The 16927-nt window shown below is 36.8% G+C and overlaps 1 protein-coding gene across 3 annotated transcripts in view; it reads left to right on the plus strand.

The window, feature by feature from the left end:
• The window catches only part of NLGN4X (neuroligin 4 X-linked), a 183767-nt gene that overhangs the window by 101763 nt on the left and 65077 nt on the right, over positions 1–16927 (plus strand). For all 3 annotated transcript variants that reach the window (XM_087758100.1, XM_009466590.2, XM_009466592.2), the window contains one exon: positions 2730–2882. In XM_087758100.1, the coding sequence (XP_087614226.1) occupies positions 2730–2882 (153 nt within the window). The remainder of the gene's footprint in view (positions 1–2729; positions 2883–16927) is intronic.

Below are 16927 nucleotides of genomic sequence, written 5' to 3' on the forward strand. Positions count from 1 at the left end.
GGTATATCCATGTCTTTTTTCCTGTTTTCTTCTATCTGACATCAGTTCAAATAACTTTGAAACATTTGTCCTCTGTGTTCCCCTTAAAACCATGCATACTGCCGTGGGGACACTATTTCCTCTTTCTCTGGGAGTACAGCTCTATTGTAGCTACTCTACCCATACATAAAATACTGTAATAAAAATTCACACTGGTTGTCCTCTACTGTACCACCTTGATTGTTGAATTACACTATTTCTTATAACAGAAAAATGCTGTGCAGAATACTCAAAAAATACTGTTATTTTCTGAATATCACCTTCCTATTTCTGTGCAACATATGACTTTTTCAAATTATGGTATCATCATTTGCTACACCAAATTCTGTAGTTAATTTTAGAGCAAAAGTAACAAGCAAAACCAGAACTGCTTTAAAAACTTAAGATAGATATTAGATTATGAATACATTACTATTCAGACTTCTTAAAAAATTATAAGACGTTAGGGTTTAATGATTAACAAGAGCATCCACTTTAGATCTAAGTACATAAAGCATGGACCTCATTTCGTTTATGTTGAAGCTAATCATGTTCCCACTGAAGGGGAAGAGGAAACCTCCCATTGACTTCAGCAGTGAAAGATTCAACTCTGAGGTAGAAGTACGTAATAGGGAAAGATTAAATACAACAAATCATGCCATAAGAGTTTGGAGAGAGGAGGGAAAGGTAATTCAGTAACACAAATAATGGTGTTAAATAATTGTTGCTTTCATTTTTTGAGGGCTTAACTGAGCCTTCACAGAAGAAACACTCATGTACTTTGCTGAAAATGCTGAGAATAAAAAAAAATACATCCACTAGAATGTACCTAATTGCTTTATATGAGACGTTTTATAGCTGCATTACTCTTATACTCACAACAATTAAAAAGATCTTATCACAAAACCTTTTGTTCTGCTGCTCAAGTACAACACATAAAATACAACATGTAAAGTATGTATCTTTTTATGTAAAGAAGGAGGATTCTACGAGAAGCCTTAAATTCTGACAACTAGACAGGTGTACATTGGAGCCTTGCACTCAGCTGTCAATTTTTGATATTTTGGGTAGTGAATACACATGAGTAAAGTAAAACTGGGCCATAGGAATATGACCAGTCATACTTTACCTTTAAATATGCTCAAATTAGTTCCACATATACAAAATATTATATATATGGTGCCTCATTCTGGTCACATTTTTGGTATCTTAGAGTACTTCCTAACAATCATGAGGAGCGGGAAGAGTTATGGAAGGCTTTCAAACCGAGGTCCCCTGCCTCTGGGTATTTATCTCAGCTTTTGCTTCCACCACTTCCCTATTCCACTGTTCAATATATGCCTATCCTACCCAAAAGAGAATACAGCTTTTTTTTTTTTTTTCAGTCCTGATTGAATAGTCAGAGACTCTGCTTTCCCTTGTATGTTGTACTATATGATTAAAAGAAGTGCTCCTATTCCATATGCAGATGCACTGAATTATTTGTAAAAGGTGTATATACCTAACCGCAGCTCACTGAATTGCCCTCTGCTTTTTAAAGGAGCTTAGATCCTGTTCCCACTGTTTCTGTAGAGAATATGTGTTCCTAATTTACACAGTCTGAACCATCACTGGGGTCAGGAGTCTTAACTTTTTGGTTATTAGAGGAAGAGATATGAATCCAGTCCTAAATATACCCCAAATCATTGATTAGTGCATCTTTATAACTCACTCCGAAGTATGAAAATATTACTATCAATTTCATTTAACTTTCTTTTAGAAATAAAGACCCAAGTGTTTGACTGTTTGAAAGTAGTCAAGAGCTTTTCTGTGTATACAAAAGATCAGCCATACCATTAAGGAGCAGTAATTCAAGCCTGTTCTTTAAGGCTTAGCTACCATGACAAGGAAAAGTACAACACGAAAGACATCGCTTGCTTTACATACAAAAAAACTGGGCCATGAATTCACATGAATTCTCCTTGTTTGTTAACTGCTAGGCTATTTGAAAGAAGGAACAGTCTACTATGTTTACTTCTGTCAGAACAATTTGATTTTGTGATATTATCTCTTGTGATTATTATCTCTTACTGAGTTATTGGGAATATAATTTCAACAATTATGTCTCAGTGAGGAATGGAAAGTATGGATCATTATTGTAATTTCATTATTAAATGTACAGATATTTCTAAATTGGCATATCCTTGAATCAGAATATTCTAAAGATAATAATATAATATATATTATATTATAATTAATATAATATATTATATTATAATTATATTATATAATTATATATTATATATTATATTATATAATATATTATAATTATATTATAATATTATATATTAACATATATTAATTAATTATAATATAATATAATGCATTATATTAATTATAATAATATAATAATATAATTTGATTTTTCTCTTTAGGCTTTTAGGCGCTTATATTCAAATTAAATTCCTGATAACATTGAAGGCATTTCAAGTGTTCTGAGAACATTTCAGAGGAAATAATATTTGAAGTAACCAAGAGAGATATTCAAACTATAAATATTAGGCTTGTAGGATGATCCTGAACTGTGTAAGCTAGCTGATTAAAGTGGTGGTGATAACATTGAAAACATAGGAAATAATTAAGAATAGTTTTAGCACTGTTATAAATTGCTAATGCCATATTTCCTTGGTTTTTATTACTTTATTATGTTTTCCTTACTTGAACTTTTTCAGACATTCATGATCAGAACAGCAAGAAACCCGTTATGGTCTACATCCATGGTGGATCTTACATGGAGGGTACTGGCAACATGATTGATGGCAGCATTCTCGCAAGTTATGGAAATGTCATTGTTGTCACTCTCAATTACAGGCTGGGGGTTTTAGGTAAGTGACTCTTTTCTTCATCACCAATTGCATAGAAATATTTTATTGCTTAATTTATCTACTGATCAATCATAGATCCTTGTGCCAGTTTTGTTATTAAAACATTCTTGCTGATGGATAATTTGACTGTATTATATTAATTTTGAATTCTGTTCAATATTTTATGGAAACTGTGCTAGGCTAAATGTTCCCTTCTTTTTGACAGCTTCCTTCACCTTAGATAAAAATGACTGGATATTTATAATTATGTCAGTGCAGGTTTATGTTAAATTTGTCATCATATCATATTTGCTCTTGGTTCAGTGATTTAACAAGTTTTGAGAACTTGTATCTTTTCTCATTAAAATCTTCTCGATACCATGTAAAAAAAAAAAAAGAAGAAAATTAATCAAGAATGAGTACTCTCCAGTTTCAAAACAGTTGGCAATGGTAGGAAGAGGGAAAACGTTACTACTTATCTGTATTTATTATTTCTGCATGCAAATTGTTTTTTAGGGCAGAAGATGTAGAGGTAATACAGATAAAACAGGCTATACACACTGATGGAATTTATGTTGCAGGTAATATAGAGTCAAGCAATTTCAAGGAGTGATATAAAATTATCTTCCTAAATATAGGGAACTCCATAATAATGAATTATAATATTGAGAGAAATTAATACTTCTGTCTTTCAAACAGAAAAAGAGCTGCATCTTCTTGACATTATAAATATTCTTCTGTCAGCATTAGATTGAATAACAAAATAACCTTAGATCCATGACAAGAGACCAAAAATCTTTTCTGCCTTCTCTGTGATTCTGACTCCTGGATGTTTGCGTGTACGAGGCTTTTCTCCAAATGAATGTTTATTTATTGAAGTTCTACTTTTCCATAGAAAATTAAGCTAAAAATTTGCTCATAATATCAGACATTAGAAATTTTTTTAATCTTAATGAAAAAGTATATAGTCTGTATAGAATAGCATATAGACTGCTAGAATGCTCATAGTTCCAGCATTTTAGATACACAAGGTAAAATATAGTAATTTTTTTGTGTTGCCTTTTTAGAATGGCTTTTACAAAGATTTATAATCTTGTTTTTCTTGGTAGCAAATATGATCTATAGTCTTGGCATGTACTATTTTGGAATGCAGGAAACTTCTTTTGCTGAGCTATCTATTAATGTGGTTAATGTGTTTCAACAATGATCTAGCTCATCAGAGTACTGAGAATTTTTTTCTTGTCCCTGATTTTGACTCTTGTTTAAATACAAAAGAGCATTTTTTCTATGTTAGAATCAGATTTAAACACAAAGACAGGAATATAGAAAGATATTTTGGTATATTTATGCATGCAATCTTGGTACTCAGAAACACACCCAAAAAAGAAAAAATAACAAGAAAAAAAGGAAAGTAAATATATAAGTGAAGTACTCAAGACTATTTAAAAAAAAATTGTTGTTATTGTCAAATAAATTGTATACCCAGGAACTTAGTAATAGTTATTTATCTGTAAAAAATGTTATTTAATGGATGTCTTCAAAAGTTTTCTCTTGGTTTCTTAAAACTAAAATTGTTGAAGGATACAGATGATTATAAGTAGTTTAAAATGTTTCATTGACCAGCTGCCTCACATCAATCTAAAGGAAAAAATGCAATATTTGCATTGATGAACTCCTATTTTATGTATTTATATTGAAAACAAACAAAAAAGACAAAAAGCTGTATTTTTATATTGTGGCATTTAGGAGAAAAGGCAGAATACAGAGGCATTCATATAAGAAACTTAAAAGTAATAACTCTGAAGATTTTAAATGGATTAGGAAAAAATATGGTGTTATATTTGGCATTAAATACTGCTTCTCAACAGTGGCAAATGTAACTTTTGAGACACTATGGAATTTATTCTTTGTTCTAGAAGGTCTATGTCTGAATGAGAAAAACAGAAGATATTCAGAATATGCATTTAGCACTTCAAAATCAGAGGAATTGTGGTTGATGAGCATATTTCTGTTTTTTCTTCCGGGGTGAAATGTAAATATGATCCTTAAGAATGCATTAGGTTCTGCCTAGACATTGGAAGATGTTAGGTGAATTAGATGTATTTTTTGCTTACTTCATAAGTAAAAAAAAGAAAGAGAAAATACAAACTTCTTCAGGTAAACAACCATATGGAAAACAAATATGATTATTCATAAAAGTTAAAAAAGTAACATACTTGTTATGAAATACAGTTTGAAGATTGGCAATATTTGTATCAAATTCTGCTACTCTGGATTATCTTCTTTTTGAAAGATATACTTATTTCTGTAAATCTGGTGTGTTTCAGTTGCACTTGATTTGTAAATTTCTACATAAAAGAACACATACAAACCTGACTAATGACAGAGCTGTGTAATTCTATCACTATTATCACATCTTGTGATGGAGGAATATACATTGACTTGATCACAATGATGAGTTACTGAAGACTCTTTATATATATTTTTTTCTTTCCTCTGGAAAAATATCACTTGAATGGACCTGAATACAGGATGTTATTATACTTACCAAAAATGTTAGTTCAGTTCTTGAGGTATATTAAATTATTTTCCTTTCAGTCTATATTGTGTCATTAACAGCAGTAGCTAGAAAATCTATTAAGACTGCATAGATAATCACGGGATTATATTAGCCAGATAAATCATAGAATCAAAGAATGATTTGGGTTGGAAGGGACCTTCCAAGATCATTCAGTCCAACCCCCTTGCCATGGGCAGGGTCATCTTTCACTGCATTAGGTTGCTCAAAGCCCCATCCAACCTGACCTTGAACACTTCCAGGGATGGGGCATCCACAGCTTCTGTGGGCAATCTGTTCCAGTGCTTCACCACCCTCATCATAAACAATTTGTTCCTTCTACCCAATCTAAAGCTAGCTTCTTTCAGTTTAAAACTGCTGCCTCTTGTCCTGTCACTACAGGCCTTGGTAAAAAGGAACTCTCCATCTTTCTTATAAGCCCCCTTTAAGTATTGAGAGACCCCAATAAGGTCTCCCTGGAGCCTTCTCTTCTCCAGGCTGAACAACCCCAACTCAGCCTTTCTTCAAAACAGAGGTGTTCCAGCCTTCTGACCATTTTCATGGCCCTCCTCTGGACCTGCTTTACCAGGTCCATGTATATCTTCTGCTGGGGACCCCAGAGCTGGAAGCAGTACTCCAGGTGGGGTCTCACAAGAGTGAAGTAGAGGGGGAGAATGACCTCCCTCTACCTGCTGGCCACCCTTCTTTTTATGCAGCCAAGTACATTTGGCTTTCTGGGCTGCAAGTACACATTCCTGGTTTGTGTCCAATTCTTTCATCCACCAATATCCCCAAGACCTTCTCTGGAGGGCTGCTTTCATCCATTTATCCCTCAGTCTGTATTGATACAAGGGATTGCCCCAACCCATGTACAGGACCTTGCACTTGGCCTTGTTGAACGCCTCAAGGCTGTCAAGGTCCCTCTGGATGGCATCCTTTCCCTCTAGCACATCAACTGCATTACTCATCTTTGTGTTGTATGCAGACTTGCTGAGAGTGCACTCAATCCCACTACCTATGTCATTACTGAAGATATTAAATAGTATTGTCCCAGTATGGACCCTTGAGGGACACCACTTATTACCGGTTTCCACTTGGACATTGAGATGATGACTGTAACTCTTGAAGCTGTGGCCATCCAGCCAGTTCCTCATCCACCTGACAGTCCATCCATCAAATCCACATCTCTCCAATTTAGCAGCAAGAATGTTGTGCGAGGACATATCAAAGACCTTACAGAAGTCCAGGTAGATGACATCAGTTGCTCTTCCTTTGTCCATTGATAAACCACTTATTTGTAGAAAGCCACTAGATTAGTCAGGCACGATTTGCCCTTGGTGAAGCCATGTTGCCTATCTCTAATCACCTCCCAGGCTTCCCTATGTTTTGACTTGCCTTCCATATGTTTTGACATGCCTTCCAGAAGGATCTGTTCTGTGATCTAACTGGGCATGGAGGTGAGGCTGACTGTCTGGTAGTTCCCAGGGTCCTCCTTATTACCCTTTTTAAAGTCACTGGGGACTTCCTCTGACTGCCATGACTTTTCAAATATGATGGAAAGTGACTACATCTGCCAGTTTCCTCAGGACCCTGGGATGCATCTGGTTGGATTCCATGGACTTTTGTATGTTCAGGTTCCCCATGTGGTCTCAAGCCTGATCTTCTCCTACAATGAGAGGGACTTTGTTCCCCTAATCTCTATCTTGAGATTCAGGGACTTGAGAGATGTGGGAAGAGAGATTATCAGTGAAAGCTGAGGGGAAAAAAATTGTTGAGTACCTCAGCCTTCTCCATGCTAGTTTTTACTAGTTCACCTGTCTTATTTATTGGGGGGATACATCTTTCTTTTCTGAGCAATGTACCCGTAGAAACCCATCTTATCATTCTTCACATTCCTTGCCAAATTCAGCTCCAGCTGTGCTTTAGCTTTCCTGATCCCATCCCTACACATCTGAGCAGCATCCCTATGTTCTTCCCAGGATACATGTCCTTGGTTCCACTGCCTCTGCATTTCCTTCTTACACTTTAGTTTGACCAGGAGATCCTTACTGAGACAAGCCAGTCTCCTGCCTTCCTTGCCCACTTTCTTACATGTGGGAATTGAGAGCTCTTGCACTCTAAGATAAATAAACCTTAAAAAGCTGCCAGCTCTGTTCTGCTCCTTTATCCCTGAGGGCAGTTTCCCAGAGGCTCCCATCTACTAATTCCTTAAACACCTGAGTTTTCTCTCCTAAAATTCAGGGTCCTGACTCTACTCTTCACCTGGCCCATATCCCTCAAGATTGTGAATTCCACCAGGGCATGATCACTGCAGCCTAGGCTGCCACCAGTCTTGACCTTTCTAATTAGTTCATCTGTATTGGTAAGCAGCAAATCCAGTAATGCTTCTCCTCTGGCCAGGCTGTCTGTCACCTGGATTAAGAAATTATCCCCAATGCACTCCAAGAATCTCCTAGACTGCTTACAGCTTGCTGTGCTACTCTTCCAGCAGATGTCAGGGTGATTGAAGTTCCCCCAACAGGATCAGTGTCTGCGAGCATGATGCTTCCTTGTAGTTGAAGTAAGAACGCTTCATGGACATCCTCCCTTTGAGTGGGCAGCCTGTAGTAACCATGAGGTTTCCTTTGTTGGCTTGGCCTCTAATTTTCACCCATAAGCTCTCAACCTGTTCATCGCAGTTTTTCAAAGATGGCTGTGTGTAGTCAATCCATTTTTTTACATAGAGGGCACCCCCCCCCCCATTTATAGTCATTTGTTCACCATATAGTCATCATTTTTTATTATAGTCATTTATTGCAGTGCTCCAGTTGTGTGATTTGTCCCACCATGTTTCAGTGACAGTGATTAGTTTGTAGCTTTCTGGCTGCACAGTGGCTTCCAGCTCCTTTTGTTTGTTACCCATGCTGCATGCATTTGTATAGAGACACTTCAGTAGGGCTAGCGACCATGTCGCCTTTTTAGAGGAAAATACCCTAATTCCTTTGGGGCATTTCATACGTGTTCCCCTGTTGGTTTCTAATGTATCAGCAGCCCCTGGCTCTTCCCTGTTAACCAAAGCTCTATCCCCTTTCCCTGCTAAATCTAGTTTAAAGCTCTCCTTAAAAGTCTGGCCAGCTTGTTGGCAAAGAGGCTCTTGCCTCACTTGGTCTGATCAATCTCATCAGCTCCCAAGAGACCTGGCTTGTCAAAGGTGGATCTATGATCAAAGAAACTAAAACCTCGAGTATGGCACCAGCTACACAGCCAGGCATTCACCTGTTCAATTTGCCTGAATTCCTGAACTACTTCCTGTGACTGGTAGGATAGAGGAGAACACTACCTGTACTCCTGATCCTTTTAATATTGCTCTGAGGGGCATACAGTCTAAGTTGCCTTGTTGCAGTATCCATAGACCCTACATGGAACAGTAGGAACAGATGATACTTTGTAGGGTTCATCAGGCTTGGCAGCCTCTCAGAGGTGTCATGAATGTGAACTCCTGGTAGGTAGCAAACTTATCTAAATAAATTGTCTGCATGGCAAATGGGTGCTTTTGCTCTCAGTAGGGAATCTTCAATTCCTAATACCTTATCTGCTTTTCTGGTGGAAGTGGTTCTAATGCAGGTGGGTGGTTGAATCGAGTTTGCATGGTTGGCTTTTCCTGGATCCTGTCTGTTGCTCACACGCTGTTCATTGTCCAGCCCTAGGACATTGTGTCTGTTATGTAGGAGCACTTCAGGGGGTGGGGAAAGGTTCTTCTTCTGCCCTGAGCAAAGACAAGGGTCCAGTCTCCTTCATCTTGTGAATTACTTGTGTCAGACAGCTCAGGGTTGGATTCAGGCTTATCCTTGCACAGCCTTAAGGCAGGGTTGTCACTCAGGCTGGGACAGTGCACAATACCATGTTTTGATCTCCTGCTCACATTCCTGGATACTGCGTTTCCTGTTGAGCTCCCCTGGTAACATAGCTACTTGTCTGAGGAGTTCCTCCGGCTAGGCATACTTGCAGCTATGGCAACTACCACTGCCTTCAGCTGCTAGAAGGACTTCCAGATACTGGAGCTCCATGCAACCTAAGGTGTGGACAGCTATTTCAGTCCTTGGGACGTCAGTTTGGGTAGAGATGTCAGCATAGGCAGGCTGCAGTGCCTATTCACGTTTCAGCCACAGCTTTGCAGTTGTGATGGGCCGACATCACTTTCTTTCAGCAGGTCACAGTCTTTTTATAGTTCTCAGAAAAAATAGCCCACTTACTTACAAAATGATAATTATTTTGAAAGACTTTGTTCTTCTAACTCTAATTACAATTCCCTGGAGACCTCAAGCTTCTGGGTAGGCTTGCACAGCCATCAGCTAGCTGGGGTGACCTTAGGGGCTGCAGCCTAAGCCTGCGGGCGAGCAGAGCAGACAGCAACCCCATCACTGCAGAGATGGCAGCTCTTCCCGTGTGCCCTGCCATGTGAACTGCCACACAAATTGCTGACACCACTCCCAAACAACGCTGTCCCTGTTTTCACAGCCTGTTAGCAGTGCTCCCCGTGGCTGGCATTCCCCAGGGTCTGGTTACATGCAGCTTCCCGCAGTTTGAACTGGACACAGGGACAGCTGGCACCATCACACTCTCGCCCACCCCTCTCATGAGACGTATTTCCTGCTGGCTGGTACCTTCCCCACCAGTAGCCCAAGAGTGCTGGGGGCCAAGAAACTCCCTTAGACACCCCTCGGGGATCTTGCAAGCCTTGCACTGCTCTCGGCAGGAGGCAACTGCTACTGCTCTTTGTTAGCATCAGCTTTCCAAGGTTTAAACTGTGGGAACAAATCCCAGTTTGAGATCCTGGGAGCAAATCTATGACAGTGATTACATATGTTTAAGAAAGCCTTGATTTTGGAAATACATCTTCATAGACGAGGGAAAATGAAAATTTTTAGGGACCTCTTAATTACTGACTATACTTCACAGAGTATGGCCTCAAGAAATATCTATACAGCCACGGAATATTTGTCAAGGTAATAGAATATAAACTATATGGGTTTCTTTTACTGTCTTATGATATAACATTTTTAATTACGTTTAATGGAATTTGTGATCATCCTATAACTTATGATATGAAAAGATCTTGTTTTAACACACAACACTGCACCCGTTGAATTTTAAAACCAGATTTTAGCAGGCACGATAAAGACAAGGTTTCTCCAGCTTTCATAAGTGGAATTCTGATTGCCTATTGGCTATAACTGAGATACTGAAACTTCTAGTCTCAAGTTAACCAGAAAGCAGGTATCCTAGACAGAAAAAAGGCTTTACTTGCAGTAACTGTAACACGGTGACCTTCAGGGCTATAAAACATTTTTACTGGATGATAGAGACAAATATCTTCATCTCTGTCTTTTCTTCTTGATTCTGGCTAAAATATAAGCCTTTAGATTGTGCACTGAACAATATTTATCTGTAACTCCAGAATACAGAAGAACTACGTTTCCTCACTGTCTTGGAGGATTGCAGAGCTGCTCTGGAAATAAGTACCTCATCTCTCTCTGTGTTCAAGTAGCGCTATGGCAAAATAGCAGACAGCTGGGCCTAAAACTTTCCAACTTTTTAGTTATCCCTCTCTATCCTTGGAATAAAAATGCTTCTGGAATTATTCTTCCTGAGATTTCTAGACCCCCAAGCATGCATGCAGCAATAATATGGGTTGTTGATGTTATTTAGAAGGCCATATTTTCCCTTTGAGTATAAGTTTACATTTATCAAAATATATTCCCTGGATAGGATCCTTTTTGGACAGTAAAATAGAAAGATTTAGCTTTTCCTTTTACTTACTGTAGTGGGCCCTATTGAAAGTGGAATGCTGCAGTGCTGTGTTTAATTTCTTGTGCAATTTAGGGTTTGAGAGGATCCTGCCTCTGCCCAGCTCAGCAGTTTCTGTTCCTACTCATACTTCACCACAGTGACGACTGAAGACACTGCTGGAGCTAGAGGAAATTGCTAAATTGTCCCAGTGCAAGGCAGTGCTCCTGTGCCTTCATAAATTCAATACTGTAACACGCAGAAGTACTAAATCCTGCTATGTCCCTACCCCATGCTTTGAACACTGTGTGGGATGATAGTATTTTTTATAAAAAGTTTAAGTTATTCAACAATTGAGTTGAATTTTCAAAATTCCCAAACTATTTAGGGAATTATTTGGAAATAATGGAAATTCAGCAGAATGGGAGGATTAGGTAAAATAGATATCCTAATTCAAAGAATGTTCTAGTATTACAGAAAATGGGATGGTTTGAATGACCTGACTCATTCAGTCTAGATACTGCTCAATTCCTCTTCATTGTCTACAGTCCTAGTCTTCATGGATATGCTTTAAGAAGAAATAACATCTTTCCAACCTAGCTATAAACACTGTTTTAGTGCCTTTTTCAGGATTATGTTGGCAGGAAAAATACGGAAGAGGGATATATGATTATTATTGTTTTACAGTGACATGACCTGAATTGTCTGTCTCATGGTGAGACTGCAATAAGCTGAATCCCTGTTTAGCTTGTGTAACAGTAAAAATTAAATCTGACAAATGACCCCCCCAAAAAAAACCCAAACACATAACAATAAAATCAAAGTCCAGCACAGTCTTTTTTAATGCAGTCATTTTTTTTTAATTCAGTCATTGTGTTATAAACTTTGAAGAAAAAAATCTTAAGCAATCTTTAAAAAAGCTATGATATTCGAACACGAACTTGTTCTTGTGTGAGCTATTAAAGGGAAAACCAGACATGAATTCTAGAATATGAATCAGGCATTTTGGAAGCCAGAGTTAAATGAAACATCTACGGCGGTAAATGAGACGCACTCAGAGTTCAAAATTGTAAAACTGACTTAGCATTTCCAAGACTGCTTGCAATTTAACATTTTATTCCTCTTAGAATTCCCAATCATGCAGATAAGAATAGTCTATCTCTTATCTACCTCCCTTTTTGGCAATAAGCATCCATTTTAAGTATTCTGTCTTAAAAGGCTGGACTTCCTTTTAGTAGAAATTATATCCACATGCAATTATAGCTCCCTATAAATGATCATATTATGCAGTGTAATATAAATCAGAGTTCAGTACACAGGGAGGCTCAGTACTTCTGCAAGTTACTGAGAACCTTAGCTTTCTTTACTTCACTGAGTGCCTGGTTTGCAAATTAAAACATCAATGCACTGAAACAGTGTATGTTGTAAATGAACTGCTTAGGATTTGACTGACCAGTGTAGGTCCCTTCCAACTGAACTATATTCTCTTCTGTTCTGTCTTTCTATTCTATTCTGTTCTGTTCTGTTCTATTCTATTCTATTCTATTCTATTCTATTCTATTCTATTCTATTCTATTCTATTCAGCAGTATCAAAGCAAGTAAGTAGTATATGACCTCGCGAGCCAGATTCTTTCATATTGGCAGGGAACAATAGTCTACAATATGCTGAATTTTATCTTCTCTAGTGTAATTGTTGTACAGAATGACTCCTTTGTGGGTATTTTAAATTCAGACATGCAGATATCTGTTCCCTTTGTGTCTCCAGACAACCCTCCTCTATCTCCAGTGCATGTGACTCCACTAGTACAGGAAACTTAAAGGTGATCTGCTGGTAGAAAAGGCCAGAGGTAGATTAGTACACATGGGAATGACCCAGGAGATGGAGTGTGCTAAGTAAATCAGTTTCATGCTTACACAAGAAAGGAGGTTTGTTTAAGCTCAATTTAGCTTATAGTGACTGTTTGCACTGCTGAAGCCAATGCAAACTTCACTACATTGCCTCAGCTACCTCTCTAAGCTTCATGCAGAAGATTTCCTGGCCCATTTTGTCCCTGGCCTATCTTCTTAGTTGGCCAATAATTGTGTCAGCTAATGTCAGTTGTCGTAGCTGATTTTCTACTTCAATAGAGCTCTTAAATTCCCAGCAACGACACATAAGTGTTCATTACATTGCTATCTACATGTCTTTGGAGACATCAGAATTCTGCTCTTTGTTAATTACTTTTTGTAAATCTTATCTTTTTCACTTATTTTAAATCTATTTTTAAGTCACAGAAATTCTATTTGTGCAAATGCAGCTGATAAACTCCATCCATATCCCATTGGTTCTGGACTGTCATGTCACTACATCTTCTGTTTCAAACATCAGAAGCAACAAGTACATAAATTACAGTGTCATCAGAAGCTATGTGTACATTCATAGAGTTTCTAACATTAGATACGTTCCTTTCATAGAATGAGTACATGGTGTGTCTGACAATCACAACTGCACTTAATAGCTTGTTCTGCTCTTATATGGCTTACTTTTATCGCATCTGAACTCGCAACAAGCTTAGATAACTTCTGTATAATTCTGTAGTCAGGGGCAAGTATGGACATTCTTGAAATGTGATTGTCAAAACTGTAATTTAGCAAGAACCTTTTGACAGAGAGTTCCTCTTACCTAAATACACCAAAATCTGCTTCCTCCAGGCTTGATGGATTGACCCAGCTAAGTAAAGTATGCTCTCAGAAAATAATTTTTATCATAGCCTATATAGTCAAACAGAACAAAAAGCTACAAGACAATGTAAGAGACGTAAAAAAGATATGATTTTTAGGTAATTCACTGAGTTTTGGTAATTCACTGTGTGAGCTGATGCTTGTTCATCACTCTGAGCATACTTGCTTTTTTTAAGAACATTTTATGTTAACTAAGATTTATAATATATCCTTTTAACAAGTTTCTCCCTACTGTGTGTGAAAGAATTAGAGGTCTGGTTTTTGAAATTATATAGTTGTGCTGGTATTTAGGCAGTGCAAGAAGAGTGTCCTGATTTGATAAACATCTTCAGAAATTATGAGTAACGGTTACGTATTCTGTCTCTTTTTGAGACAACTTTTTGTATTGCTGTTCAAATATGGATAGAGTACCTGAACTTTAGGTGGACAACAGTGAGGATTTCTATATCATTATAATAAATATGTGAAGGAAACCCAATCAAATGTTGATACTTTGAAAAACCAGTCTGATCTCATGCCTTAGCTACTTCCAAAGGAAAAATCAAATGCACAAAATGCTGCAAGTATTGATACACGCATGTTATGTGCAGTTCTGAAAATGAGATGAAGTCATTTAGAGTGTTACAAATGAAAAAGCTATTTTTGTAAAACAGTCAGTGAGGTTGCCTGTGCAAATAAACTACAGTGAAAATATTAATCATCCTTGTATAGCAAATATAACTTGTTCAAATTGCTATAACCCATTTGAAACTCTCAATGCACGTTTTTGTGAGTTATATTTTTATGTAACTGAAAGCTTATTTGATAAGATTTCTGAACATGATAAAACGTATATGTATCGGTGAACTGTTGTCACATTGACTGATGGTTAAAATTCTGTTTTCATGACATATTTTAGTATTAAAGGCTTTTTTTTATATAATCCATGTACATTTTGTGGAGATTCCATACTTAATCAGTTTATACAAAAGACATGTTTTTATAAAATGTAAAGGACATTTTTTCTGAATCTTATGTAAAGAAATGTTGAATCTGTATTCCCTATTTTTTCCTTTGATACTTTGAATTCCTAATATCATTACTAATACTCTAAAATATTTATATTAATCAGTGACCTATTGGCACTAAATGTTAACATACTATGAGGTAGTTCTAGTTTACTTAGTTTACATTTCCTAGTATTGCATACATGTGGAAGCATGGCAGTCATCACTTGAACATTTCTGGCAACATCAAGGTAAGTGTGACTCTAGATTAATTTAAAACAATATTATGAGGTGAAATGTGACTATGAAAATGTGACAATTTTTTCATAGCATATATTATTTTAGTTATTAATTCAGTAATTTATTTATTTATACTGTAATAACACTGACAAGTAAGAATTTCCTGCAGAGTGTCATTTACTTTTCAAATATTATGCTTTTAGATGATTTATCTATATTCTTCTGTGAATTCCTAATTCCTTCCTTGAAATGGCATTGTTTTATACTTATTTGGGTGATAATCATTCCATATTAGCAATATGTCTCTTAAAAAAGATTTGAAGAAAAACAAACAAGAATGATTATTTCAGAATTTACAGATAGGCAATAGTGAAAATTTGTACTTTAAAAGTAGCAAATCTTGACCATATTAGTACTGGGTTTGGGTTTTTTTTTTTTAGACTGAAACTATATTTAAGTGTAGTTTCTATTTGTTAGTACTGAGTGGAGATTTTGCCTGAAAGTTTGCAAGAGATCAAAGTTAGGGTCAAATTCCATCCTCACATATACCTGTAAAGTAGGCTGAGTGAATTAAAAACTTGGAGTATAGCTTGGCACCTATTGTTCATTTTTTGTATTTAACTTGTGGATTTTATATTACTATTACAAAATTCAGAAATTAACTCAATGACAGTGATAACCTGATATAAACCTGAAAGTATTGCCTTACAGTCATTATCTTATTGTTGATAAAAGAAGTATAACAAGCTATTGAAATAACCTGAGATTAAGAAACTGTCACTAAAAACGATAGTTGGTAAAAAAAGAAAGTGATTTTAAAGTTCAAGTGAAGTTCAAATTTCCTTCAACAACTAATACAGTATGTACCCTTTCAGGAAAAAACTAACAACTCTTGCTATAAAACCTTCCATTTCATCTTTGTTATTGGCAAATCTGTTTAAGTGTGGAGTTACAGTTGTTCTTCTCACAACTACAGAATTTCAGTATAAATTCTAAGGGGAGAAAAAGAAAGTTACTGATTGCTCATGCTTCCAAGGTTCTGCTGGCCTGCTCTGTAGTCTCTTTCAAAAATCTAATCTTGTGGAAAGGAATGACTTAATAAATTATCCAGTTGATTTTTCTTTCATGCTTATCTAAGCCTGTGATGGCCAGAAGGCAGTTGTGCAGGGCAACTTGTGGCAGGGACTTAGAACTTACTGACCACACTGTTGTTCTTTTTCTTCCCTATGCAACTAATATTCCTTTTTGCAGGAGTTCATCTGATTAAAGTTTGCAGTTTTGGGAATGCTAAAAGAGGTTGTAAGCCACAACGCAGTGCAGACTGGAGTGCATACCATAAGACATGTAGAGCTGAGCTTGCGTTTGAAAGTGACACGTTGCTCTTAGCAACTTACACGAAAGCCCGTTTCCAGCTACATTTTGAAAAGGCCTACTGGCAGCTGTCAAGTTTTTTATTAAGACTCTTATTGAAATCAGATGCTGCTTAGGTTTGCTTGGTATTTTCATTTGCCTATACCTTCTGAACAATGACAAAACTCTTACAAAAGCATAAATTTTATCCATTTTTTAGCAGTTAAGGCATTATAATGTCCACAAGAGAAATGAAAAAAATGGTGGAAAGAGACTGTGGGAAAACTGAAACACTTTTGAATCTGTGCAAGAAATCTTTGAATGGAAAGATGGGACTTCATTGTTTTCTTTTCTTTTTCTTCATATTTTGGAGAACCAAGTCAGTCAGAGCATTGGACTTCCTTTATAATGCTGTTCATATCTATGGGCTAGATCCTGCAGTGGG

This window comes from Nipponia nippon, unplaced genomic scaffold (assembly GCF_047370975.1).
Source record: "Nipponia nippon isolate SJK-2023a ecotype South Korea unplaced genomic scaffold, ASM4737097v1 scaffold_2, whole genome shotgun sequence".
NCBI classification, from domain to species: domain Eukaryota; kingdom Metazoa; phylum Chordata; class Aves; order Pelecaniformes; family Threskiornithidae; genus Nipponia; species Nipponia nippon.